We start from the raw sequence: 27,360 nt of genomic DNA, 5'->3' as shown, positions 1-27,360 counted from the left end.
CCAGCCGGGCCAGTCCTCCTCAACCTTCCACAATCAATTTGGATGTCACCTGGCCTAGGAAGTCTCTTTCGACTCTCCCATGTGCTTAGACCCAGGGCTTCCCAGGGTAGCATTTATCCCTCCCTGTAGGAGTTGTGATTTGCCTAATCCTAACCAAAGCAAAGCTTCAGCTCCTTGAGGGCCAGGACTGTGTCTTAATTATCAGTATGTAGTAGTTATTTTATTTGTTTTGAGACAGGGTCCCACTCTGTCACCCAGACTATAGTGCAGTGGTGTCATCATAGCTCACTACAACCTCAAACTCCTGGGCTCAGGTGATCCTCCTACCTCAGCCTCCCGAAGTGCTGGGATTACAGGTGTGAGCCACCACCCCCAGCCAATTATCAGAATGCATTCTTTTTACTGTATCTGGCACTCAGTAAAAGCTCAATAGGCTGGGCACAAATGGTTCACACCTGTAATCCTAGCACTCTGGGAGGCCGAGGCTGGAGGATGGCTTGAGGTCAGGAGTTTGACACCAGCCTGAGCAAGAGCAAGACCCTGTCTCTACTAAAAAAAAAAAAAATAGAAAAAATTAGCTGGGTGTGGTGGTGCACACAGGTAGTCTCAGCTACTTGGGAGTTCGAAGCAGGAGGATTGCTTGAGCCCAAGAGCTTGAGGTTGCTGTGAGCTAGGCTGATGCCACAGCATTCTAGCCCAGGCAACAGAGTGAGACTCTGTCCCCTAAAAAGAAAAAAAGCTCAATAAACATAGGTTGAATGAATAAAAGATCCAGCGAGACCATGAGGAGTGACTTTGAGGTTCAGAATAGAAAATGTTTTCCTCAGGGGCCAGGCTGGCAGCAGAGACGGACTGAAAGTGTCCGGAGGGAGCCCCTGGGAGTTAACCAGTGCTCACTGAACATCTGTGCTGCACTAGCGTCTGTTGCTGTTAATTTTTCCCCTAATTCTCACAGTAATCCCCTAAGGTAGATACTAGTTGTGCTCCCATTTTAAAGACAAGAAAACTGAGGCTCTGAGAAGTTAAATAATTTGCCAAAAGTCACAGAGTGGTAATACTAAGATTTCAACCTTGTCAATGCCCCTTTCTCTGTGTTACGATTTAGGTCTGCAGTTTCCTCCTGCAGCTACCTTGATTGTATGACTCACCCTGAACCTTTGGGGAGCTGCCTATGACTCTATATGCAGAGGAAAACTAGGAAACAACTTGTAAGAGGGCAAATTTCTCGCCAGACTTAGGACTTTCATGCTAGAAGTTTGGGTATCTTTGCTTAGCATCTAAATAAATTCAGATTCTGTAATCATGGAACCTGAGAGCTGGAAAGGACCTTAGAAATCATCTAGCCCAGTTCCCTCTTTTTCCATCTGAAGGGGCTGGTGACTTGCCCAAGGCCGCGCAGCTGGTGCAGAGGCAGGGGTGAAACACTGGGTCTCTGCCCCTCCCACCGGCCCCTACATGCTTTGCCTTTCTGGTGCTTGATTCTGCTTTTTGAGTCTCTTAGTAAAATATCCCTCGTAAAATTCAAACTGTGATACCACTTTGTCAGAGACAGAATTTCAACTTTGCTGATGGGCAGACGTGGTTCAGCAGTGCACCGGGCCCTGCGGGGACAGGAAGGTAGGGGAGCCACAGTGCTCAGGGCGAGATGGGGGGTAGATGCTGAGGGGATCCCAGGAAGGAGCAAGTTGGGAGCGGGGCCTTCCTCTCACGAACGTCAGGAGAAGATGCGAGGGGATTCCAGTAAGTTCTGTTTAACACATAGCGGATACCAGGAACTGGGGAAATGGCCCTCAGGGGCTTACAGCCCAGAAAGGCAGGTGGCTGAGAGCACAGCAACGAGAGGGGATGAAAATATAGAAAGAAACACCCAGAGGAGGGCGTGAAGGATTTTGCCAGAGAAAGTCAGGGAAAGTTTCCTGGAGGAAGCGGGCCCCTGAGGTGGGCCTTGGAGGAAAGAGAAAGAAGAGGAAGAGGCCAGTGCAGACAGAGGGAAGAGCAAGGGCGAGTTGGAAGGGCCGGGAGGACGTGATGGAGTGAGAGCAGTGGTTCTAAAGTGTGGTGCCCAGACTGGCAGCAGGAGCAGCACCTGGGAAGGTGTTAGGAATGCAAATGATGGGATCCAGCCAGACCCACTGAGTCAGCATTGCTGGGTCTCACGGGCTCTCAGTGATTCTGATGGGCCCCAAAGTTTAAGTCCTGAATTAGATCACTCCTCAGGGGAAGACCACAGCCTTCCGTGGGGACGGCAGAGACAGGTGCGGGCAGAGCACAGGTGCCTGCACTCTGGTTCCCTCCTTCAAGGTCCCTTGGCTCCAGGTACGCCCTGACTTGAGTGACATATACTGCACTGTGCGCCTAGGGGCACAGCTTCCTCTCTGGTCTTGAGTCCTAGAGAGCAGGGCTTCCCTCAGTGCTGACCAGGCTGGTACCAAGGGACATTGCTGTGTTTCCAGAAGCCTGTCACGTCTGCCACGCCCAGAGCCCTGGAAGGGATTCCTCCTTGGCCTCCTCACTGTCTTTATGTCCCTTATGACTCAAATATCACTCTCTATATGGGCCTTCCCAACCACTACTGAAAATTGACATCCACACCCCTATTCCTGGCGCTTCCTATACCCCTGCCTGCCTCTGTCTTCTCCCTCACCTCAGTCAACACTGAGCCCATGTTTTATTTTTCCTTTCCTTTCTTGCCAGTCCCCCGGCCCCCAGGAGAATGCGAGGTTCCCAAAGGCAAAGGCTTTTCTCCTGTGTTGTTTATATTTCACCATTGCATTCTCCGTGCTAGGACAGAGCCCGACACACAGGAGGTGGCCTATTTGTCACACGAGTGAAAGGTTTATGTCATGTGACTCTGCATGGGTAGCTTCAGTGAAATTAATTGATGAAGCCAGGAATTAGCCCCCGACCCAAAGGCAGCTTCCCATGGGTCGGCCAACAGCCTGTGAGAGCATCTGGCGCGGAAGCTTGGTCACGGTGACAGGCTGGGCCCTGCCAGCCCTGCCGGTGGGCAGCCTGTGAGATCCTGAGAGGGAAGCTGGTAGCAGGATGGGGCTGAAGAAGGGGACCACGGACAAAGGCCGCAGGCGCTGAGGTAGAGACACTCATCAGCAGGGACAGAAGTCATGGAAGTGGAGATAGAGAAGCGATGAGTCATCTCAGGGAGAGAAACCCCAGTCTGATAATCCCAGAGAATGACTCAGAAACTGCGGTTGAGACACGAGAGCCGCTTCAGGGCTTCTAGAGCTGCCCTTACATCCCAAATGTCCTGGGTATCTCCAAAGCCACTATATGGCTGGTTCCTTCTTTTACTTCTCTGCACATCCTAAGAATAGTTGGCCATTAATCAAGATAACCTGAGGGGTCTCTGGCCCCTTCCACCAAGTCCCTGACAGTGTGAGCTTAAGGATCGGCATGGCCCTTGCCTGGCAGGGGTTCCCGGTGAGCGGGCTGGGCTAGCCCTCACTTCCTGCGGGGAAGGCACCTACTCGGGGGTAGAAGTTCTCAGGCCGGGCTGGGGTGGATGTCCTTGCTCATTCCAGGCAGCAGTGCTCAGCTGAGGAATTTCCCTTTAAATTGTGGCAATATTCCCGGAAAACATATGTAGTCCCATTTTATTTTATTTTACTTTTTTATTTTTATTTTTTTAGTTTTGAAACAAGAGTCTCACACTGTCACCCTGGGTAGAGTATAGTCGCGTCATCATAGCTCACTACAGCCTCAAACTCCTGAGCTCAAGCAATCCTCCTGAGTCAGCCTCCCAAGTAGCTGGGACTACAGGCATGCACGACAACACCAGGCTAATTTTTCTATTAAATATTTTTAGTAGAGACGGGGGTCTCACTCTTGCTCAGCCTGGTCTTTAACTCCTGACCTCAAGCAATCCTCCAGCCTCGTCCTACCAGAGTGCTAGGATTATAGGCATGAGCATGATGTCTGGCCAGCAGTCCTATTTTAAATGCACGCTTTCTCTTTAATATTGTGCAGAGAAAAGGTCAGAGCAAGGCCGTCTTGCTAAGCCAAGTCACCAAACAAAATCCCATGTTTGCTGTTCCAGTGTGGCCCTGGAATGGCTCCTTTGAGGCAGGCTGGCATGAGGTGGGGGAGTTGGAAGGCAGAGTATGTATAGAGGGAGGATGTCATTCCTGCCCCTCCCTCAACAGAGACCTGTTTATTGCTTGGTCCACCACAGGGCCTGGCCCTCTTCTTACCTGCCTGCCAGCTAGAGTGTCAACAGTGGTCTACACTTCCCTCCTGGAAATGAAAATCCCAGGATTAGATCTGGGTGTGGTTAAAATGTTCACAGTAAGCATAAGAGATGCAGTGTATATGGGAATTTAAAGCTCACAGATGGTGGTTCTCTATAATTTGTAGAACACATTAAACAAAAATGAAAAAGCAACAAACAGGCTGGGTGTGGTGGTGTATGCCTATAATCCTAGCGCTCTGGGAGGCTGAGGCAGGAGGATTGTTTGAGTTCAGGAGTTTGAGGTTGCAGTGAGTTGTGATGATGCCACTGTACTCTCTAGCCAGGGGGATAGAGTGAGACCCTGTCTCACAAAAAAGCAAAAAAGACCCCCAACAAACACATAGAAAACTCCTGTGCCATTGTTCAGCTTCCAAAATCATTTTGGTAGAGTGGGGAGGTTTGTTTTAAAGGGAAAGAAAAATGTGTATTTTAATCATATGTTCAAAATTACTATAAAAAAATTTAAAAGGACTTGTTTATTTATATATAAAGAGGAATGCCATTTTCACATATCCATAGTGTAGCAGTAAAAGTGTCTCATTGAAAATAGTGAAAAATGGTTTTATGCACCAATTTTTAATTAAACAATTTATTGCCAACTTGCCGAAAGTGGCTTTCAGTCTTCTTGACTGAAATGATTGCTTGAGATCCAGCCATTGCGTCCACATTCCAGGTAGCCTAGCCTTTCCAGAAATGATACATGATACGTCTACCTCCATTCCCTTTGTTAGAACTTAGACACATGGCTACTTCTGTCCTCGAGGGAGGCTGGGAAATGTGGTACTTGTTCTGCGGCTCTGAGTCTGGCTAGAAAGAGGAAGTCTATTGTTAAAAAGAAGAAAGCAGATGCAGGGGCTACTAGGGGTAGCAGTTAGTGTCCTCAGGGGTTGGACGATAAATATTCAGGAGGAAATGCTTTTTAAAATTAAGCTACAATTAGGATGATGACTTGCCTTAAAAGTTCAGATGGCTCTCATTTATTCCTCGAAGGCATAAAATAACATTGCCACTGGTCAGAGTGGAGAATAATTTCTCAAAAAGAGGCAACACTTAGCTAGAAACAGAGAGGAATGGATTTTCAGAACACAGTCGGGGCTCACGTCCGGCTGGCTGGTGTCAGTGGTGACATAGAAGAAACACATCCTCCCCCAGCAGCAGCCGTCCCTAGCGCCAGCGGCCCAGGTCACCTGTTTCTTATCTCTTGGAATCAGTACAAAGCATGAGTTTTGAGGACTCGAAACTTGACCTGTGGGGAATTTGCAGGAGCCTGCAGTGTTGTAAAATCAAGTGAGCACATGAGGGTGAGGGAACACATTTGTGTCCTCCAGCAGACTGGATGGTAACCCAGCCTGCGTTTGCCGTGCGTCCACCTCAGGGGTAGGCTGGAGCCATGCATGTCATATGGTAGAACTGATTCCACTAAAGATAAAGATGAGTGGTCAGAAACAAAATTTTATCTTTAGTGAAAAGTGGCTTTTAAATGATTCTTACTTTTCCCCAGATTCAACTATAATTTGAAAACTGATCCACTCGTTTGTGAGTTCACTAGGCCAAGCATTGATTGGGTGTCTCTGAGCACTTAACGGGTATACAGAGATGACCTTGAAGAAAGCTTGATCCATTCGGATTGATTTGCAGTTGTCTGTGGTTTTCTAGGGACACTGTAAGTTTCTTGGTTTTGAGTCAGCCCGGCAGGCAGTATAGCGGGAAGGGCATTGAGTTAGTCTCGGGTATTTTCCAACACTGACAACCAATTCTCCGTGGACACCTAAAGGATTTCACAGGAACTACTCAGAGTTAGCACAGACTCTCCCACTGCAGATGCAAGTCTCGGGCCTCTGGTACTTCTGACTGTCCTGGCTACGAATCAGGGGTTCCCACAACCCCCTTCTCTTGTTGCATAATTTGATACAATGGCTCGTAGAACTCAGGGACACATTGTACTTATGTTTGTCGGTGTGTTACGAAGGATACAACTCAGAACAGTCAAATGGAAGAGGTGCGTGGGGCACGCTGTGGAGGTTAGGGGGGTTTCCATGACCTCCCCAGATGCACCACCCTCCCAGCACCTCAATGTGAGCACCAACCCAGAAGGTCATCAAGTCTCAGTGCTCAAGAGTTTTTTCATAGAGCCTACTCTCCGGCACCGCTCCCATTCCCTGAGGTTGGTGGGTGGGGCTGAAAGTTTCAACCCTCCAATCACTTGGTCTTTCTGGTGACCAGCCCCATCCTGAGGCTATCTAGGGGCCCTACCCTAAGTCACCGCATTAGCATAAACCCAGGTGTAATCAAAAGTGGCACCTGGTGAATAACAAGACACGCCCATCAGAACATTCCAGGGGTTTTAGGAGCCTTGGACCTGCAACCAGGGACAAAGACCAAATACACTTGTCATGCCACAGCTAGGAACGCTGAGTTTAAGTCAGCCCCCATATAACCTTGGACGAGTCTCTTAATCTTTTTGCGTCTTAGTTTCCTCAACTGTGTGATTTAAGGTTGAGTTAGATAAGGGGTCTCAAGTCAAATGCCTGCAGCGGCCGGGCACGGGACAGAAGTGAAGCGGACCTGGCTTCGGAAAAATAGAGGCAGAGGTCTGTTTTGTTTTCATCTTAACTCAGGTTTAAGAAAAACAGCAGTGCAAGCCCCTTAGTAAACAGTCGCCAACGCCAACACTCAGCTTCAAAACCAGAGAAGCCACAGGGCGTTGTGAGGACGGAGGAAAAGGACGAGCACACGTTCCAGGTGGGGCAGGCTGTGCTTATCTTTAGTTAGGAATGTGGGCCATGTGCCACCCGGCCTTTGGAGTTTTTAAGAGAATTGAGAAATACGATTGTTTTTCCTGTGTGAAATCTTCTGATGTTTAACTTTTGAGCAACTGATTCAGAACTTTAAAAAAAACCCTGCGCCTTTCAACCCCACGTAGGCCAAACTCAAACAAGTTTGGTTTGTAGAGCCGCCTGTTTATGATTTCTGGGTTACACTGTAGTCGTTAGAGCAGCAGCTTTAAAGCTGAGATTTATGAACCTACTGAGAACTTCAGCAGGTCTACCCGCCTGAAAGCAAAGACTAAATTTTGTGAGTGTGCATTTTTGCGGGGAGAGGACTCATAAGTTCCATTCAAGTCTTAGAAGAGCATGACCAGCAAACTCTTAAGCGCCATGATTTAGCCTGGCACAGGTTTCCAGCATTAACTTCAGAATGCCAAGCAATTAACGATGATGTAATCAGACCCTGCGTTCATTCATTCACTCGTTCACTCCACAACAGTTACTGAGCATTTAATACATACTAGGCATTTTCAAGGCACTGGGAATATAAAAGCAAGTGATAAAGACAAAGTCTTTGTTCCCATGAAATGGACACTCTAGTGGAGGGATACAGATAATACCTATAAAAGCAAAAATGTACATATTATGTCAGGTCATGATGGAGGCTGTTCAAGTTCAGAATCTCAGGGTGGGGCAGAGGGACAGTTTAAATTTTACCTGAGTAGAGACCTGAGTGGAGGAAGGGAGCAAGTCCCGTAGTCACCTGGAGAGAGCATTCCAGAATGAGTCAAGCAAAGACAAAGGCCCCGGGGGCAGGTGCATGGAGTGGGCTGTTTGTGGGCTAGCAAGGTTAAATATATCTACTAATGGGATTACAGAGAGCCTGTGAGAATTGCTTTTATAAGAGAAGGAATTCCTTCAAATTGTTTGCAATGATTTTATCTCTTTATATTGATAAAGCCAAGCTTAGAAGCAGATCTAAGAGGTCCACACCCACCATGGCCCTCACTGGACATTGGCTCCGTGTTTCCTGAGAGCTGTCCAGGCAATTCAACAAGGGCTGTAACACTGTTCACACTCCTTGACTTCGCTTATAGAGGGTTCCAAGGCAAAACGCTCTCGAGCCTGGACTGAACACTGAGACATATTCTTGTCGTTCAGGTCAGGGGCCACCTCCCAAAAGAGGCCTTGCCTGGCCCTCCGGGCTGAGGTTGCACCGACCCCGTGATGCTGGATGCAGGACGTATCGCCCTGCTTTGTGCTCTGCATATTGTCCTACGTACCTTCTTAAAGAATCTTCTTACTTTATTTACTTGTTTATTGTCTGTCTTTCCCCATCAAGATGTTGGCTCCTTGAGGACAGGGACCATGCGTGTATTATTAATATTTCCTTCAGTGCTTAGAACGATTTTTCGTTCATCTTAGTTCCTTAGTATATATATTTTTAGCAAATGATAAATACACTTGCAACAATCAGCAATCTGTGGTTTCTGGACCTGTGTGGCTTATCTGGGTGTCGTTGCTCAAGCCACCCTGAGCAAAGGATTTCACACCCGGAAAATGAGACACAAAATCTGATGGCTGCATTCATTAGAATCTCAACAGGAGAGTGGCATTATTTGGGGTCCCAGGACAAGGGTTGCTCTGGGGAAGGAGGGGAGCCTGCATTGCCTCCATTCCTTGAAGAGTTCTCCATATTCCTGTATCCCTGCTTCTTCCTTCTCCCTTCTGGGCTTTTTGCTTCTTCTAGGGAATGAGGGCTAGCAGCCAGGTGGACAGGCAGGAAATCCCTCTCTCTCGTATCTTTTTCTCTAGCAGCTATAGGGCCCTTAGAGAGGAAGATCTCATGTATAGAGAGGGTGGGCTGGAGAGAGTGGTCACTTAGGACATGCAGATTTGTGATTGTTTAATTCTCGTATCATTTTAAACATACAACTCACAGAATAGCTCAGGATGAAGAGGATAACATGTCTCCTAAACTCCCTAAACTGGAACCTAGCGTCTGAACATCAGTGTGAAGGTTGCGATGCCATTATCAACATGAAGTTGGTTTCTGGTGGGTGAGCGTGGAAATGCTGTCTGTCTTCTTACTAAAGCAAGTCTTCAACTAAATACCTAGGGTTGTTGCTCTGTAATGTCTAATATACTACTTTACTGTGTGTGAGGATATTAAAAGTGTGGCTATTGAAATGAAGGCTAAAAATCCATCTCTTTCTATGTGTTCTTGTGGAGAGCCAAGACTTTTAAGGATTTTTTGCTTGTCATTTATTTTCTAATAATCTAAATTACTTAAAATATGCATGTCATTGGTAACAATCACTCAAATTTGTTGAGCACCTACTATGTGCCTGTCCTGAGTGCCTTACATTAACGCAACAATCCTAAGAGGTAGTTACTATTCTCCTTTTTTTTTGATAAAACAACTGAGGCACAGAACAGTTAAGCAGCTTGTCCAAGGTCAACCAGTTGGAAGTGACAGAGCCAGGAAATAGACCCAGAAAATGTGGCTCTAGCATCCATATTCTTAACCATTCCCGCTATCCCGCCTATAGTTAGAACCGGACACACTGAAGATTTAGTTTAGTGTGTAGAGTCAAATCTCTCTAATGTATAGCCTTCTCTGGTAGAGCTAGGTGCTGAGTTAAGTGACTGGGCCACAAAACCAAGTGCTGTTGAAGGTATGGAACAAGAGGAACTCTCATTACTGATGGGAATGCAAAATGGTACAGGTTAGGGTTAGGGTAGACAGTTTCTTTCTTTTTCTTCTTCTTTTTTTTTGAGACAGAGTCTCACTCTGTTGCCCAGGCTAGAGTGCCGTGGCATCAGCCTAGCTCACAGCAACCTCAAACTCCTGGGCTCAAGCGAGCCTCCTGCCTCAGCCTCCCGAGTAGCTGGGACTACAGGTACACACTGTGATGCCTGGGTAATTTTTTAATATTTTTAGTAGAAATGGGGTCTCGCTGTTGCTCAGGCTGGTCTCAAACTGCTAGCCTCAAGTGATCTTCCCTCCTTGGCCTCCCAAAGTGCTAGGATTACAGGCCCGAGCCACCTTGCCTGGACTTTGTATCATTTCTCTTAAAGATGACACCTCCCACCCCCCACCAAACCTGGAAGTGACCCTGCCCAAACTGGTGCTCTCAGCAACAGTGATACTCTGGCTCCACCTCTGAAGGTTCAACAGTCCTTTAAGTGAAAGAGAAATGGGGCTTTGAGGCCTGCAGAAGCCTGAGTTTCCAGAACTTCTGAAAGTGCTGTAGGTGTCCTCTACTGTAGGAGGGAGGCTGAAGGGGGTGGTAGCACAGCAAAGCCCCCAAGAGAGGGGCACTGGCAGCCTGCAGTGCAGGTGGGGCATGTCCATGGTTTCAAAGACCAAAGACTGGTGGGGACAGCTTATACATCATTCAGCCATTTGTGATGTATGGTAGCTTTCCTTGCAGCCTCACCAAACCTGCATTTCCAAGGAAATCTCAGTGCAAAGGGCATTTTTGGTGCTGCCTTAGGAGTGAGGATGCCGACATGAGGGTGAGGCAAGCCTGTTCAGCTTCACCAGGGCTCCTGAGCAGAGGTTGCAGAAACATGACTGAAGGCAGGTGGCCACTGGTGCACTTGGAGCCAGGGTTGGGGCTCACTGTGTCCTCTGTGATCCCAGACCACCCAACCTCCTTCATTCTGGCTTCAGGGAGTTCCAGCGGCTGCAGGGCTAGAGCCTGGCTTTCCTTCAAGAATTTGTCTCCTTTCGTGGTTTTCACTTTTTCCCCTGATGTCTGGACTGCAAATGACAGGAGACGACGCAGCATTTGTTCTCCCCACTAAACAAAGAGATTGCAGCAGTAGCAGGTGACATGGTCTTACCAAGCTCCAGGAATGCTGCTCTCCCTGGCTCCCCTCGCAGGCACCAGGGCTCACTGCCTGGAGGAAGGTTCCCCCAGCGACAGGTTCACAGTGGGGGCTGCTTTGCTCAGAGGCTATGGTGCAGAGACAGGACTAATGCACCCACTGACTCCAAGATTAAAAAAAATATATATATTGTCCAGAGACAGCAAGGTCTCATCTGAAACTCTAATAAGCAGGGAGAAGGAAGGAGGCAAATAGCCATGAGTCTAGCAATAGCCCGGCCAGGCTGCCTGGGGTCTCCCCGACAGCGACCTGCCTCTGGCAAGTGAGTGCAGGGCCCACGGGTTATTCCCAACCTCTCTGTCTTCCCCTCTGATGAATAGCACACACCAGCGTGACTGCATACACACAGCCCATGCTACCCTCCCATGTGACCACAGGCACAGTCACATTGTGTGCACAACATACACACACAATAAAATTCTGTACACAGCAACATGCCCACAATAAAATAAGTAGCATTTGGGATAATGTTATGGGCTGAATTGTCTCCTCTCCGGATTCCTATGTTGAAGTCCTAACCCCCAGTACCTCAGACTGTGATTGTGTTTGGAGAGAGGGTCTTTAAAGAGGTAATCTGGGCCAGGCGCGGTGGCTCACGCTTGTAATCCTAGCATTCTGGGAGGCCAAGGTGGGAGGATTGCTTGAGCTCAGGAGTTCAAGACCGGCCTGAGCAAGAGTGAGACCCTGTCACTACTAAAAATAGAAAAATTAGCTGGACATCGTGGCTCATGTCTGTAGTCCCAGGTACTTGGGAGGCTGAGGTGGCAGGATCAAACTCCTTGAGCCCAAGAGTTTGAGGTTGCTGTGAGCTAGGCTGATGCCATGACACTCACTCTAGCTCGGGCAACAGAGCAAGACTCTGTCTCAAAAAAAAAAAAAAAAAAAAAAGGAGGTAATCTGGTTAAAAACAGGTCACAAGGGTGGGCCCTAATCCAATAGGACTGGTGTCCTTCTAAGAAGAGGAGACATGGAATAGGACATGGAAAACACAGACAGAAGAACAATCATATGGTGACACAGCGAGAAGGTGGCCACCTGCAAGCCAAGGAGAGAGGCCTCAGAAAAACTCAAGTGCCCGACACTTAGATCTCAGACTTCTGGCCTCCAGAACTGTGAGAAAAGAAATTTTGGTTGTTTAAGCCACCAATCTGTGGTTAATTTGTTATGGCATCCCTAGAAAACAGTATAGATAATGACAGCAAGGTCATTGCATTGGGCATCAATAAGCAGGAAAATATACACCTTCAGGACCTGTGTTTCCTTGTTCTAACACACCGATTGCCAAGGATTTCACACTTGGGATCTTGCAGCCATGGTCAAGGCCAGGCCAGCTGAGGCATCCCATGCCGAGTTCCCACGCTTGCCATCATCCCTGATATTCCTAGGGTTTTTTAGCCTGTGGAGTTTTCTTTTTTCCCTCATGCAAGATCTTCACCATGAAACAGGAAAGAAAGGAAAATGAGCAGATGGCAGTTTTTCTTTAAATACAGAATAGGGCCTACATCTGGAAGGGTAAGTTAAGACCTGTACCAGGTGGTGGGCTGGGCATTAGAAAAGGGGGAACAAAGTTGCTACAGCAGAGAGGGAGGATCCAGCCTGGGAGAAAGAACCTGGAAGAAGTGAGAGCAGGTCCCAGGAGAAGGAATAGCCTGCAGAGGGGAGTGAGTGCACAGCCTCCAGGGCAGCGCTAGCCAATAGCACTTTCGGGGGTGATGGAATGTTCTATCTCTGCACCGTCCAATATGGTAGCCACTAGTCACAGGTGGCAGCTGAGCACCTGAAATGTGGCTAAGTGTGACTGAGGAACTGAATCCTTGATTTAATTGCATTTTAGTTATTTTACATTCAAATATAAATGGCCAGTACGATTCTGGAGCTCATGGCTTGCCTGCCCAATAGCTACCTCTTTCTCCTTGCTCACAAATCCCCAACTTTGTTCAAGCAGTCAGAATCCACATGCTTCAAGGGAGACTGAGCGACTTCTAAGCCCTGTGGGCAGAGGTGACTCTTGATTAGTGTAAGCCAGTTGTGGTCATTATATCCCTGTTGCTTGCATTTGGTTTGGGAGTAGGCAAATGATGCAAATCCAGTCAAGGACGTAGGGGGAGTCTTCTGGAGGATTCTGGGAATGTTCTTCCTGATCTTAGAAAAGGTCATGAAGAGGGGATGGTCCCTCTTCTGGCCCTTAGATTTTTGTGTGAAGATGTGATGCTTAGAATTGCTGCCACATCTCATGCCCAGGAGGGGACAAAAACCACTATGCTGAGGATGGCCGATCTAAAAGACGGAAAGAACCTGGGTCTTCGATGATGTTGCCAAGCCACATCAGAACCAACCTTGGGATAGTGCCACCCCTTTTATTAAAAAAGATACTTGGATCTTCTGTTAAATACAGTTACAAGGATTCTTTTGGGAATGGCAAATCTGTGGCATTACAGCTTGTATTTCTGCCTCCATCATGAATGCCACAAAATACAGCACCTTTTCTCGTTGTTCTTCTCAAACCATTGTTCCAGGCAGCCACTACCAATCAACTGGAGTTAAGAGGGTAGATAAAAACCTGTGTGCTAGTCCTGCCCTAGCAGGACTAGGGCAAAAGACCACAAGCGTCTGGTTTGCCACAAATTCCTCCACAAACATTTTCTTTCCACCGGCCCCAGCTAACAATTGGAAAGTGTTCCTGTAAAATCAAAAATACATCAATACTTATGACACCAGCATGCAGACACAATTCAAATAAGCCTGAATCAGAGAAACGGGTTTTCTCTATACCCAACCACATACAAAAGTGCTTATTGTTTAAGGGTCAATTCATGCTTAGAAGGGAAGTCAGTCACACGGCAATCTTTATTTGAATATATGGAGCAAAAAATGCTCTTTTATTAATCTGATGTACATTAAGTATCTTTGCAGCTGTTACATGAATATTAGTTATCTGGCATATAAATGTATACACACTTCCACATTTCACAGATTTATGCTGTACACGAGCCATCCCACACGGAGCATGCCCTTTCACGAGGATACGCACGGCTGTCTCGGGATATTTGTGAAAACACACTCGCTCAAACGTTTTGGCAATTGGAAATCAGACACAGAGGAGCATACCAGAAAGATGAGTTCACAACAGCACCAGCTGTACTTAAGATGAAAACTCCAGAAACCTGAAACAGAATTTATTGGGGTTTGCTCATGCAGCACATATATACACTACAATAGGGGTAACCGGAACATACATAGCAGGAGATCTTACAGAGCATTAAAAACAGGAAAAAAAAAAAAAAGAAGAAGAAAAGAAAAGGAAAAAGAAAACAAAGCAGAAAAATCCAAACACCCAAACCAAGGACAGGACCATTGCCAAGATATTGTTGAAAGAGAGTGGATTGTAGGTTTAGCATATGCCCTAAATAGAAGTCCACCTGAAAGAGAAAACTCTTCTAGGACTTTATTTATGGTATCTAGATATTAACAAAGGACATATGATCTGTTCAATATGTTCCTGGGTCAGGGTGAGAATACATAATTCAATTTTGAATGGTAAGAAAGTACATATCAAAGAAAGAACATTTCTGTTTCCTTCTGACTGGCTTAGGGCATAGATATGGTACAATAAATCTGTAACAATAGCAGTGGAAATGAAATTAAGCCAATCTTTCAAGTTCTACCTAGGCAGGCCTGATGAATGTCAAAGGCAGGGAAAGACTTTCCTTCTTGGATGACTACTTGGCCATCAGAGGGGAGCCCATTTGTAACTTTGAACCAGTTTATTTTTGTTTCCATAGCATACAATGGCCAATTTACATTCTCCCTCAAGGACGACACCCACAGAAAATGGTGGGTTCTCTGCACTGCCGGTCCTGTTCTGAGTCAATACAAATGCTGAAAGGAACCCTTTTTGTACCTCGTGAGGTTGAACTTGCTAAGTCTTTCCTTCCTGGGACTCAGGAGCAATGCTGACCCACAAACCCATGGGACTCATGTGGTGTGGCCTGGGTCTATGCAGCAAGAGGCCAAGCATTCTCCAGGGCTTTCGATAGCCATGTACTGGTCAATGTTTAACAACTGTCTGGGGGGTAGGAGGAGTATATAGCGTTTGTAATTTCCGAGGTGTAAAAATGACTACCATGGCTGACCTCGAGCTACAGAAGTGAAGTTACCGAACCTGGACAGGGAAGCTGTGCGCAGCAGTGCACCATTACACAGTATTTCTACCATGCAGGTATAATAGGCATGTATTACCGCAAGGGCATAGATAACGATAAAATGTAGTAAAATAAGTAGGAAGTGAGTTTTGAATATATATTACCTTTGTTTTAAAATATAATTGCTACAATTATATCTAATTTTTGATAATGGCTATGTTTCCCAACTGACTCTCAAAAATTCCTGAAACTTTAACAATTGGCTCTGATGAACTGGTTTGAGCCTGTGCCAGCTCATCACTGGCGTTAGCTGATGTGAGCCCCTGGGGACAGGCTGGCTAGCCCTCCAGGCACCTGAAAGTTGCTTACGACTCTGCACCCCTCCTGCTGGTGTAGGTCGACAGCTTGAGTTAAACCCTGTCTGAGTCTGAACGAAGGGCTGAAGGCTTTCTTCTCCTAGTAGTGGGCATTCTGGCTCTAACGGGAGTGTGGATGTGGTAGGATAGGCAGACAGGCGACCTCTGCAGCTTCAGCATGCAAATCTGAATGGAAGGCACCTGGCCTTTAACACCAAATAGGACCCTCTGCAGACATGGGAGGTGCCCTTCTACCTCCACTAGTCAATGAGTCCTGAGAACCTGGCTGGGGACGGCCTAGTCTTTCAGGAGTCAGACGTTGAGCTTTCAGACTTCTGCCCCAGAAGGGCCGCTCCGATTCCATGCCAGCTGTGCCCATGCTATCAGGGTGCAGGCGGTGAGTAGCAGTTGGAAATCTAGCCCTGCGCAGGGAGCGGTGTTAAAGCCGACAGCGCTCACTCCCCTGCACCCACTCCTGTTCTCCACCTTCTCCATCCTCTGTGCATGGATGGTCACATTCTTTAGTCCCAAGTTCCCCAGTAAAGCAAGGCTTGGCCTTGCTTCTATACATTTCTAGAGTCAACAGGTGACAAGAGGAGGAAAAAAAGGAAGAACAAAAGGGAAAGAAAGGAAGTGAGGGTGTACTGCCCGAGGAGGTAAGCAAGAGAGATAGGGGGAAAAGGCAATGGGCTCTCAGAGCGGGTAGAGGGTCACCAGCAACCACCCTCTCTCTGCTCTGCCTCCCTGCAGGCCCCAGAACCCCAAAAGTCCTTTGCAGCTTTGAGACGCTTTGCAACACCATGCACCAGTTTTAAACTGAAACCTGGAAATGCCCCCACCACTGGCTGTCAGAACCTGTTTTCAGGGTGGCTTATCTGCTGAGGCTAGAGACGGGGGAAGCTGCTCTAGGGTGTCTGCAGAGACAGTCTGACTCAGTCACAAATCTTCAGAATCAGAAAGGAAACACCTGGGAGGCAGAGGCCAGGGGCATGGCAGCAGCTTCAGGTCGGCTGGCTGACTTGGTTCTGGAGAGAAAACTCCAGTGCTGCCCGCCCGGGCACAGCCTTCTCAGCTCCAGTCTCTCACTTCGGGCTATGGAAAGAATACCCCAGAAGAAATCAGAGCTTTAAAAATGAACATCTTGAGAAAGATGGGGCTATCTTTGCTGCTGATTTTTTTCCTTCAGTAATATCTTAGTGCAATTTCCTGCTGAGATAATTTAAAGAAATAGCATATGCCTGGTTCCATTTTTCTCATTTCCAAGTACTAGTTAGTAGTTCTTCCAACAAAGGCCAGGCAGTCGAGGTGCTTTCTCCCCCTGCCAAAGGTAATTATGATTGAATAGTTCCTGCACTGCCTGCTGTAGGCCAGTACTTGTTTTAAACTTGGAAAAATAACACTTGGTGTTTATAGGGGTAGGGGCACGGAAGGAGAGGTTCACATGTAATGGGGGTCAATATGAGAGTGTTTTCTCTTTCATTCTCCCCGTTTTCCTTGCCCTTGGTTAAGTCCCACAAGGGGTTAATTACCCGCATGCAACACAGTGCCTCAGCACCTAGCACATGGGAGATGCTCAATAGTTGACGGATGCCCTGCCCAGCTCTCTCCCCCACCCAACCCTGCTACCCTTAAACAAGATCCTGGACAGACATTTCTCAAAAGAAGATATATAAATAGCCAACAGGTAGACCCATGAATTCTTGTAACTCCAAATCCTGGGATTTCTAAGCTGTATCTAGGTGCTATTTGAGAAAGACCGAAGGAAGCTCTGGCAATGGCTCTGTGACTGGTTGGTGAGAGACTGTTGACAAAGGGAATGGTTAACATTTAGAGCAAAAGAATTACAAGGAGAACCGTCATTCCATACCTGAAACAATGAAGGGACACACAATATATCTAGGAGATACAATTTTCTTTTGTCAATATTACACAGATTACAAGAGAAGCTTTACTCAAAACCAGATACTTTGCTCAGCAGAAACAAAAACTGTAAGAAACGTATAGTCCACTTCAGAGTACCCTACTGGGTCGATGTGTCGTTGTTGTTGCAACATGACTGGTGTTTATGGAGGTTTGGTAACTGGACTAAATTTGGCACAAAATGGGGATTAAAGGAAAACCTAATATATGGCCGACATGCCCCTTAACAACAATATACCAGTTGTCTCTCTGCGATACCAGATGATGGCCAAATTCAGACATTCCTGGCTTTAGAGCCTTCAATGCATGCACAGGTAGGGTGCTTTTCCTAAAGAAACAGGTAAAGGACGTTTTGATCTTAAACAGAAAAAAATTGGAGAATATCATATTCTATTTTGGTTGGCAGAAGGACCTAGAAAGTATTCCCATGGAATGCTTTGGAAATGATCCCAGAGTTTAGAAAGTCTCCACCACAACCTAATCTTCTCACTGGAACCTTATCAATGGCATCTTTGGACTCTGCCTTCTGTCACTACATTTCTCTTCCCACCTCCCCATTGATCTCTTAAGATATCCTGAAAAACAGCTAAGCAGTTTTTGCTGTAGATATTAACTCTGGTTTGGTGAGATTCATAAATTTGCCAACTTAGGTAAAAATCACGGAAAAACTGTGTTTCTGAAAGCCTGGGTTTATTTAAGGCCATGTTTCAAGTACATAGTGAAATAAACACGAGAGCTGTAGGATGCAGCTTTTGTGATAGTATTGGGATCAGAGCGTCTTCTATCTGGCAGGGTGGGCCCCTTGCCTGGACGGGTGCTGACTGTCCAATGGGCATTGAGCAGCGATAACGTTCAGACTCTGAGAAGCTGGCAGCACAGTCAACATGGGAACTGCGTTTCTGGCCTATTCCAGGGGGGCTTCCCAAGCCACTTCCTGAGTGCTTTTTATGCTTGCCTATTTCCTAATTTTCCATTTTGTAAACTAAACCTATTCAGTGCTTGTAAAGATGGGTTTAGCATCACAAGAAGGCAGATGGTTAAGATGAAACAATTTTCATAACAATCCTCTAGAATCTCAGAGAGCAAACTAGTCCCAATCCTTTGCTCTACACAGTGCAAAACTGAGAACCAGAGATGTTCAGTGACTTCTATGCTCCCCAAGAGGCCAGACTTGGGTCTCACTGCCGCTTAGTGGTGAAGCTTGGGCCAGGACTCATCTATCTTGTCTCTCAGGTCCGTGTGCTGAGTACGAGATGATTCAGGCAGCAGGACTGAATGTGAGTTGGGTGCCTTAAGACCCAATACCGGGGCCATAATGTGATACATACAGAATTTATAATTTAGAGCAGCTGTGTTCGCTTTTTTTTTTTTTTTTTCCTACTGAGACGATTTAATGGTAACAGGACTTGGGAGCATTCTGTACCGATTCCAAAGATCTATGGGGAAATTTTAGTTAGAAAAGCAGTTAGATTTATAGGATCAAATAGGACTGTGTCCTAGGCTTTCATTTTTGTACAAACGTTCATTTTCCTTCTACTGTAGATGAAATGAGATATTAGTTGCATGCTCAGGGGCCAGTGGCCCGCTGCACTGATATGACTGGGAGTTTCTGTTTAATTTACCGGCTGTATCTTAATCTCCAGCTAAATCCAGAACAAGCCAGACAGGCCACACCATATACTTTGGAAACAACTTAAGCGCGCTCTCTCTCAGAAAATCAAGGTGACGAATGATGTGAGGGAGGCAGAGAAAAGTGCACAAAAGGTGGAAAAGGTGGTGACCAAGAAGGTTTGTGACCACACACTGTCCAGGAGATTAGAATAGATCCTTCTTGGGCCACCGGGGAGGATTGGATTGGGTGACAAGAAGGCTAAGAATGGTCCTTCTACAGGGGACACACGGTGTCAGTCTCATGAATGGGGGTTCTGCTGGTTCATCCTGTGCTGACCCAGCACAGAGCTAAAATTCTGAATCACTGCACCCTGCAGCTTGGGAGATATTTTATGCATGTAGAACTCACACCAGACATTAGAGACATTTTTAAAGGTAAAGATAGTCCAGTAAGCAAAGTTAACTATCACAGAAGGCTAGAGACAGTGACATCCACGCACGTTGCTCTCTTTCTTCTGAATGGGTTGAGGGAGAGGCAAATCTTACTTTTTTTTTTTTTTTTTTATTGAGACAGAGTCTCGCTCTGTCACCCCCAAGTAGAGTGCAATGGTGTGATCATAGCTCACTGCATCCTCAAACCCCTGGGCACAAGTCATCCTCCTGCCTCAGCCTCCCAAGTAGCTGGGACTGCAGGTGTGCACCACCACACCCAGCTAAGTTTTTCTACTTTTAGTAGAGACAGGGTCTTGCTCTTCTTCAAGCTGGTCTCAAACTCCTGAGCTTAGGTGATCCTCCAGCCTTGGCCTCTCAGAGTGCTAGGATTACAGGCGTGAGCCACCGCGCCCGGCCCACACCTTACTTTTACAGTTATTTCTGCATACGCTACATTCAACCAAAAGACCTGCTCAGGTCCCCAAATGTTTCTTTTTAAGAAGACAAATCAAAGTTTAGATGGGGGGAAATGAGTACATCTGGAAGAATAACACACAGGTTACTTTCTTGGGTTGTTTGACTGCTGTCTTTGTTCTACAATAATATGACAGGAGGCAGAAATGAGAGGAAGTTCTGTTTCTTTCCCTGCTCTGTTGGTATCTTTCAAACATATCTTGTCTAGCCTGTATCGATTTTCCTTCTTCCTGCCACCTTTGCAGTTTTGGGTTTGAGTTTTCCTGATGTTCTGGCCCTGAGCACACACCCCAGGCAACCCGCCCTCTTCCTGCCACCCCGCCAACACCAGGCTGCCCTCTCTACAGGCCTGGATTACTTCGAGGGGGAGTCGATTAATGGCTTAGGTTAATGAAAGAAGCTTTTCCCGTAGTCTGAGCTCTAGGAGGGATCATTAGGAAGGGGAGGGGGAGGCAGAGGGGGCCTCCGGGGAGTTAGGCCATCTCTGAGTAGTGGAAACAAAAGCTTTCCCTTCCTGGAGGCTCCAGGGCTGTGGCCCTGCTGGAAATGCCCAGAATAAGTCACAAGGATAACCCTCTAACAAGACAGCAAGAGTTAAAAAAGGAATATTGTTTAAATATGGGATTTATTCCTGGCTGCTGGTCACTGGCTGCAAGTCTACCAGGAGGCTTCAGATTTCAAAGAAGATGTGTAAAAGGACGAGCTTGGGGGAGGGGGGAGCCCGAGGGGCGAGAAGGTCGCGTAGCTGACAGCTGGCCCGTGGGAACGTCCTGCTGACCTCTTTCTTCCAAGCCCAGGCAGATTCCAGAGGTAAAATAAGCAGCCAAGCAGCCACCAGGAGACGCTGCCCCTGTCTGTGAGAGGCCCCCCAGGATGCAGGCGGGCTGTGATTTCACACAGAGGCAGAGCCTGGGATGCACGGAGCAGTGCTTCTGGGGAAGCTGGAGGGACAGGACCTGCTTTGGTGACGCCAGCTGGGAAGCTGAATGTCAGCTGCGGGGCGGGCACAGTCGGGGCCAGGATGGGAAGGTCCCACAGGAAAGAGGTACCAGAAGGAGGTACCATGTTGCATTTCCAAATGGCTTATAGGTGTGAACTTCCTCCTAATTTGCAATTTACAACAATTTAGATATTCCCTGGCAATCTCTAGACTTGAGACAGTTCGGAGGAATGGCAGAATCAGGTAGGCAGACACAGGTTTTAAGAAGCAGCTTTCTTTCCCTGAATCTGCTATCTGGCAAGATCAAGGGCAGCTGCGGGGGGGCTCGGGGTGGTAAGTGGAGGCAGAAGCTCTCTCTCTGATCTCTGCTTTTCAAACACTCTGAACCACATGCTACAATCACAGACACCATTACAGGCCTTTTTCCTCATATTCTTCAGAAGTTTAACTGGGCTTTCTAACGGAAATGTTGCTTTTGTGCAACTCATTCAGACTTTTACTAATTGCAGAGCCTTTATTTTTCTTGTCAGCCAAGTCACCTTAATTGTCTTGCCGGAAAGAGCCCCACCCAGCCTTGTTTGGTACCACATGGTTTTCTTTGAAAGGCCCTGCTGTAACAGCAAGAATTGCTGGGTGTCCTTTTCTAAGTAAACAGGAAATATCACTCTGAAAAAAAAAAAAAAAAAAAGAGAGAGAGAGAGAATCCCTCTCCTCAGCACAAATGCAATAATATGCCAACTTATATTTCCTGTTAATACTGAATTAGGAGCAGGATCTATTTCTTACACCAGCCCCGCCCTCTTAGCTTCTAAACCTTCAATGAACAGAGCCCCAGGGAAGCCTGGTTGACCAGGGCATTTTAGACATGCTTCCACTGACTGGGGGGAGGCAGTAGCATCACAGTTAGAAAAGAGAACAATGCATGAAAATAAAACTTGTGTAATATCACATTCAAGGGGCAAGATGGTATGCATCTAAATTTTTAAGTCACAGCAAGAGTCTGTGTTCTGATACTGGGTCATCTTTCTATATAGGAAAACTCTGAAGCCTTGAGTCAGTCAGGGGAACTGACCCAGGGCAGGAGGAGGAGACAAAGGAAGGATGGCTTTTTTCCCGTTACATCAGAACCTGGGTTCGTGTGTCAGGCAGGCGCAGCCCCACGAGTCCTCCGCACACGAGCACAGTAGAAGCCAGCAGGATGGGGATTGCTTTGGTGATGCCAACCAGGGAGCCAAATATTAAGTTGCCCAGGACGGCTGCTGCTTTGCATAGTGCATTCAAGAAGCCAAAGCCTGTTGCCCTGCAAAGGAAAGAGAAGGAAAAGGAAAGGAAAGGAAAGGAAAGGAAAGGTTAGGTTGAGAAAATGATTTTGATGATTCCAACCTCAGACAAAAATATCCTTTAGAGTTAATTGTCAATGATCTTCAAGTAGCTTGTGTTATATATCATTGGAGCAAATAATTCAATGCTTGTTTGCAAATCTATGGGTAGAGAACCCCAGCTGTTGGCACTGTTCCTTCACCCCTCTGTTGACTTTCTTACCACTTCTGTTGGCTCTGATTCTGCCTATAAATTCCAATTTATTGTGAACAGAAAGCGAAAGAAAATCTCAGGGAGTAAGAAAAACCTCTTCTCTCTTGGCCCAATGGTATTGGAAGAAAGGGTCTCTTAAATCAAAACTATAATCTTATCCTATCCAAACCCGTCTCTTCACAAAGAAACAGACATGAAGCACAGGTCGTTAGAGAGACATAGGTCACCTCTGCTCAGCATGGAAGAAGCTGGGCCACCTACCTACCTGTCACTCTAGGCAAGGTGTGGAAAGGTTGGGATAGACAAATCGAGCAGCTTCTCATCTCTCTCTCTCTCTCTTTTTTTTTTTTTTTTGAGACAGAGTCTCGTTTTGTTGCCCAGGCTAGAGTGCTGTGGTGGCAACCTAGCTCACAGCAACCTCAAACTCCTGGGCTCAAGGCGATCCTCCTGCCTCAGCCTCCCGAGTAGCTGGGACTACAGGAACATGCCACCATGCCTGGTTAATCTTTTATATTTTTAGTTGCCTGGCTAATTTTTTCTCTATCTTTAGTAGAGACAGGGTCTCACTCTTGCTCAGACTAGTCTCGAACTCCTGAGCTCAAGCAATCCTCCCACCTCGGACTCCCAGAGTGTTAGGATTACAGGCGCGAGCCACCGCGCCCGGCCAGCCAGCTTCTCATCTCTTTACAAGAGTGATTTGTTATTTTGTTTTGTAAATTCCCATGATTTCAGAAACATTTGTTTAAAAGGAAATTTAAATTTCATCCCAGAGCTAAATATAAGTATATGATAATATATTTTGATTTTTGCTCACTCCCTATTTCCTCTTACTAACTTAATTATTATACTAGTTTTTAAATAATGAAAGCCCATGGGATTTTCAGAGAAAATCAGGGATAATGGTGGCATAGTCCTCATCTTTCAGGTACCACAGAGGTGAAATACCATGCTCTCTGGACAGATGTTTTTGGTAGCAGGCAGAAACTGAATACTGAGCCAGGCAGTCCACCAGTGAACTAGTGTAACATTTCTTATCTCCTCATCAGAGTTCTCTGTGGGAAATCAAGTCCAAGAAAACATTACAGAAGAGAATCAGATTGTAGGCCTAGAGAAGACCTTGTTCACTCTCTATGCTAGCATTTAAGCTGTATGGGCATATAAGTAAGACATATCCCATTTCTTAAGACATTCTTTGAAAAAGAAAAATTTTACTGTCTTTAATATACAAGTATCAAGTGATTTTACTGTGGCCTTCTAGGCGGAAACTTCTAGACAGGAAACTACATATACCACTAACATCACGAGAGAATATGAAATTCCTTCTGACTTTATGTCAGTTCACCATTTTTTGGTTGTCAGTTGGCATCTGTGCATATTAAAGGCACATTGAATGTAGGTTTATTTTTGGATACTATTTTTTTTTTTTTAAATCCCCAGTCTGTGAGTTAGTGCACAGCCAATGTTTTCGCTGATTAGAACACACCTAATAAAGGACAGAAAGCACAGATTTTCTTTTTGGCTAAGACACCTAGAAAGTAAAGTAAGTAGGCTCTGAAGCGTGGCAAAGTTGCTAAACTGGAATGTGGAAGGAGTATAATGAAATCTCTGAAAGAAAGAGGAACTTCTTAAGAAGAAAGTGAGCTAATTTTGTGTTCTTCTTTTTTAAAGAAAGAGACTAGTAACAGTGACAACCACTAAAAAGATAAGGAGATTTAATATATTGATAAATACTTTCAAATTTAATTGCTTGAGGCTACATATTGGGTACCAAAGAAGACTTAAGTACAATGACAGCATCACCATCTCTCCCACCTCCATGGAGATGGTGCCATAAGGCTGAACTGTCTTTTTGTATTTTTTTTTTTTTTTATGAAAAGACTTTTCTGAGCAGCTTTAGATTTACAAGAAAAAAATTGAATGAAAAATAAGGAGTTTATACTTATACCGCTAGTTTCGCCTATTAACTTTTCTCCCAGTAGTTTGGTACCTTTGTTACAAATGATGAGCCAATATTGATACATTATCATTAACTAAATTTCAGTTTATATTAGGGCTCACGTTTGGTGTTGGACATTCTGTGGGTTTTGACAAATGTGTAATGACACGTGTCCACCCTTACAGTATCACTGAGCACAATAGTTTCACTGTCCTAAAATCCCCCGTGCTTTACCTTTTCTCCTCTCCTCCCAACCCTAGACAACCGCTGATCTATCTCCATAGTTTTGCCTTTTCCAGAATATCATATAGTTGAAATCTTATAGTATGTAGCCTTTTCAGACTGATTTCTTTCACTTAAAACAATTTTTTTTTTTTTTTTAGAGATGGGATCTTGATGTGTTGCCCAGCCTGGTCTCAAACTCCTGGCCTCAAGTGATCCTCCCGCTTCAGCCATCCGTGTGGCTGGGACTACAGGCACAAGCTACTGCACCCGGCTCCTTTCACTTTTTTAAAATTACATTTTAGTTTCTAGAGTCATAAACTACCAAATACATCTTATGGTAGTAAGATAAGCTGTATCCTTCTGGGGAAAATGGCCAGTGTGTATATTGCTGATAAGAGAAAGGAAAACATTCCTCTGTCATGAAGAAGTTTCTCAACACTGAAACTGCGGAATAACACAGGTAGGATTTACATCTGGGTTAAAATAACCACGTTTTCCCAAGCCATGAACTCAGAATGGGGTATAAAATGCAGCTATCTCCTTATATTACTGAAACCATAACCGAGGAATGGCTGACTTCCTGAGATTTCTGGGCACACTGAAGACAGACGCATTAGGAGCATATGGTATCTAAGGCATTTAAAAAAGACGATCAAATCCTTATTTCTTAGGAATCTCCACTTCATTTATGAAGCAAAGGCAGGTCGTCAGATGAAAATCTGGTGTGGGTGCAAAGCACACAGCCTCCTTAGGTTAGTGCTAGCATTCAAGAAAACACGACTGCCCTTTCCTTGGATAAGTAAAATTTTCCTTTAAATATTTGTAGGTTGGGTGCAGTGGCTCATGGCTGTAATCCTAGCACTCTGGATGGCCAAGGTGGGAAGATTGCTTGAGACCAGGAGTTTAAAACCAGGCTGAGCAACACAGCGACACCCTGTCTCTACAAAAAAAATAGAAAAATTGGCCAGGTGTGGTGGCGCACACCTGTGGTCCCAGATAATTGGGAGGCTGAGACAGGAGGATCACTTGAGCCCAGGAGTTTAATCCATGCCACGACACTCCAGCTTGGGCAACAGAGCAAGACCCCATCTCAAAAAAAAAAAAAAAAAAAATTAAAGACTATATTTTGAAAAGGCCTGAAATCATATGGATCCAAACTCAGCTCATAGAATTTACCCGGTTAAAGGGTAAAATGGGGTGGGCTGGGGGAATGGGTAAAATGTGAGCATTCTCTTTGTCTAAACTCTTGGAAAGAAACTTTTTTTGGACAACTCAGTCAAATCATTGGGAGAAGTTATAAAAGGAATACTCAGAGCTGGGCATAGTGGCTCATCCCAATAATCCCAGCACTTTGGTAGGCCAAGATGGGAGGAGCGCTTGAGGCCAGGAGCTTGAGACCAGCCTGGGCAACATATTGAGACCCCATCTCTACAAAAAATAAAATAAAATTAGCTGGGTGTGGTGGCATGTGCCTATAGTCCCAGCTACTTGGGAGGCTGAGGTGGGAGGATCACTTGAACCCAGGAGTTCCAGGCTGCAGAGAGGTATGATCACACCACTGTATGCCAGAATACTCAGAACTCAGCATGGGGCATTTTGCAATATAGAGGCAGTCTTTAAATCAGGAATACATTGTGATCTAAAAATTTATCTGGAGGTTGGTTATTTGAAACACAGAATGAATTTCATTTATCTCACAGAAACAATATTACAAATGATGGCTAGGTTTTCAGGTTAACCTAGAAGAGCTATTTTAACCCTGAATCCATCTGAGCTATCAGACTACAATGCTTAGAGTACTAGAAACACCTTGAATATTTGTCTAATAAGCAGATTTGTCCTCAATACACTCCTAATTTACACATCCTCCTATGCATTTCCTCATTTAATAATCATTCATTAAGTATCTGTGATATGTCAGGCATTGCACTGGGCCCAGGAACCCTAAAATTAATAATATGACAGGTGAGAAAAGATCATGATAACGCACATGCTAAGTGCAATGATGAGGATACACACAAAGTATTATGGGGGCAAGAGGATAGGAAGTGATCTCAGGCTGGGGGTGGGTGCAGTTGAGGGAAGGCTTCTTGTAGTGGGTAGATGAGAATAAGATTGTCTGGAAGGAATAGCAGGAGCCTGCCAGGTAAAGGATGGCATGTGGATAGGGACATTCTCTGGCTCTCACAATACTGCCACATCTCCCTAACTTATCTCATGGCACCCACTCAGGTCTGCCTTAGGTCTCTAAAGGCTTCTTGAGGGCCAAATGGCTTACCTCCCTCCAGCCCCTAAACAAGTCTCCTACCTCCTCAAGCCTAGGTGTTCTCAACCTAGGGTTAGGATAGCAATCTGAAGGTGCACAGATACATGTAACCATGCCCTCACCTAGCATTGCTCAAGCCTGAGTGCATTAGAATCACCTTGGGGAGCACTTAAACTGTAGCTGTGTGTCAATACCAATACCTAAACACACACACACACACACATACATACACACACACACAGATTCTGACTCTATGGCTCTCCTGGGGGGCCCAGGTATTAGTACCTTTTAGAAGCTCTGTGTGATACAAAGGTGTATCCAGGGCTGAGAACCCTCCTATCTCCCCAGAGATGTCTTCATTTTTGAGTGGAGTTCACTGTCATATACTAAAGGAAATTACAAAAGCAAAACATCCTTTCCACCCCTCCAACAAATGGTTTTCATTTCTAAATTTCCTTTAGTGTACTTCCAATTATGTAAATCATAATAAATCAGAGGATTTAGAAAATTTCACTTTCTGCTTTTTTTCCCAACCATTCATATTGTTTGCTCCATGTTGTTTACATTTTGTTTGAAATGAAATGACTTGTGTAGCATGTGATCATTATTTCTGG

At 45.7% G+C, this 27,360-nt stretch overlaps 1 protein-coding gene across 1 annotated transcript in view; it reads right to left on the bottom strand.

The window, feature by feature from the left end:
* Positions 1-21,902: 21,902 nt before the first annotated feature.
* The window catches only part of SV2C (synaptic vesicle glycoprotein 2C), a 150,357-nt gene continuing 144,899 nt past the window's right edge, over positions 21,903-27,360 (bottom strand). Inside the window, exon 12 of the mRNA XM_069492574.1 lies at positions 21,903-22,086. Coding sequence (XP_069348675.1) covers positions 21,903-22,086 — 184 coding nt within the window. The remainder of the gene's footprint in view (positions 22,087-27,360) is intronic.

Source organism: Eulemur rufifrons, chromosome 17 (genome assembly GCF_041146395.1).
Source record: "Eulemur rufifrons isolate Redbay chromosome 17, OSU_ERuf_1, whole genome shotgun sequence".
In the NCBI taxonomy this organism is placed as follows: Eukaryota; Metazoa; Chordata; class Mammalia; order Primates; family Lemuridae; genus Eulemur; species Eulemur rufifrons.
Note: the sequence above shows the minus strand (reverse complement) of the source record. Positions and strands in the feature narration are given on the sequence as shown.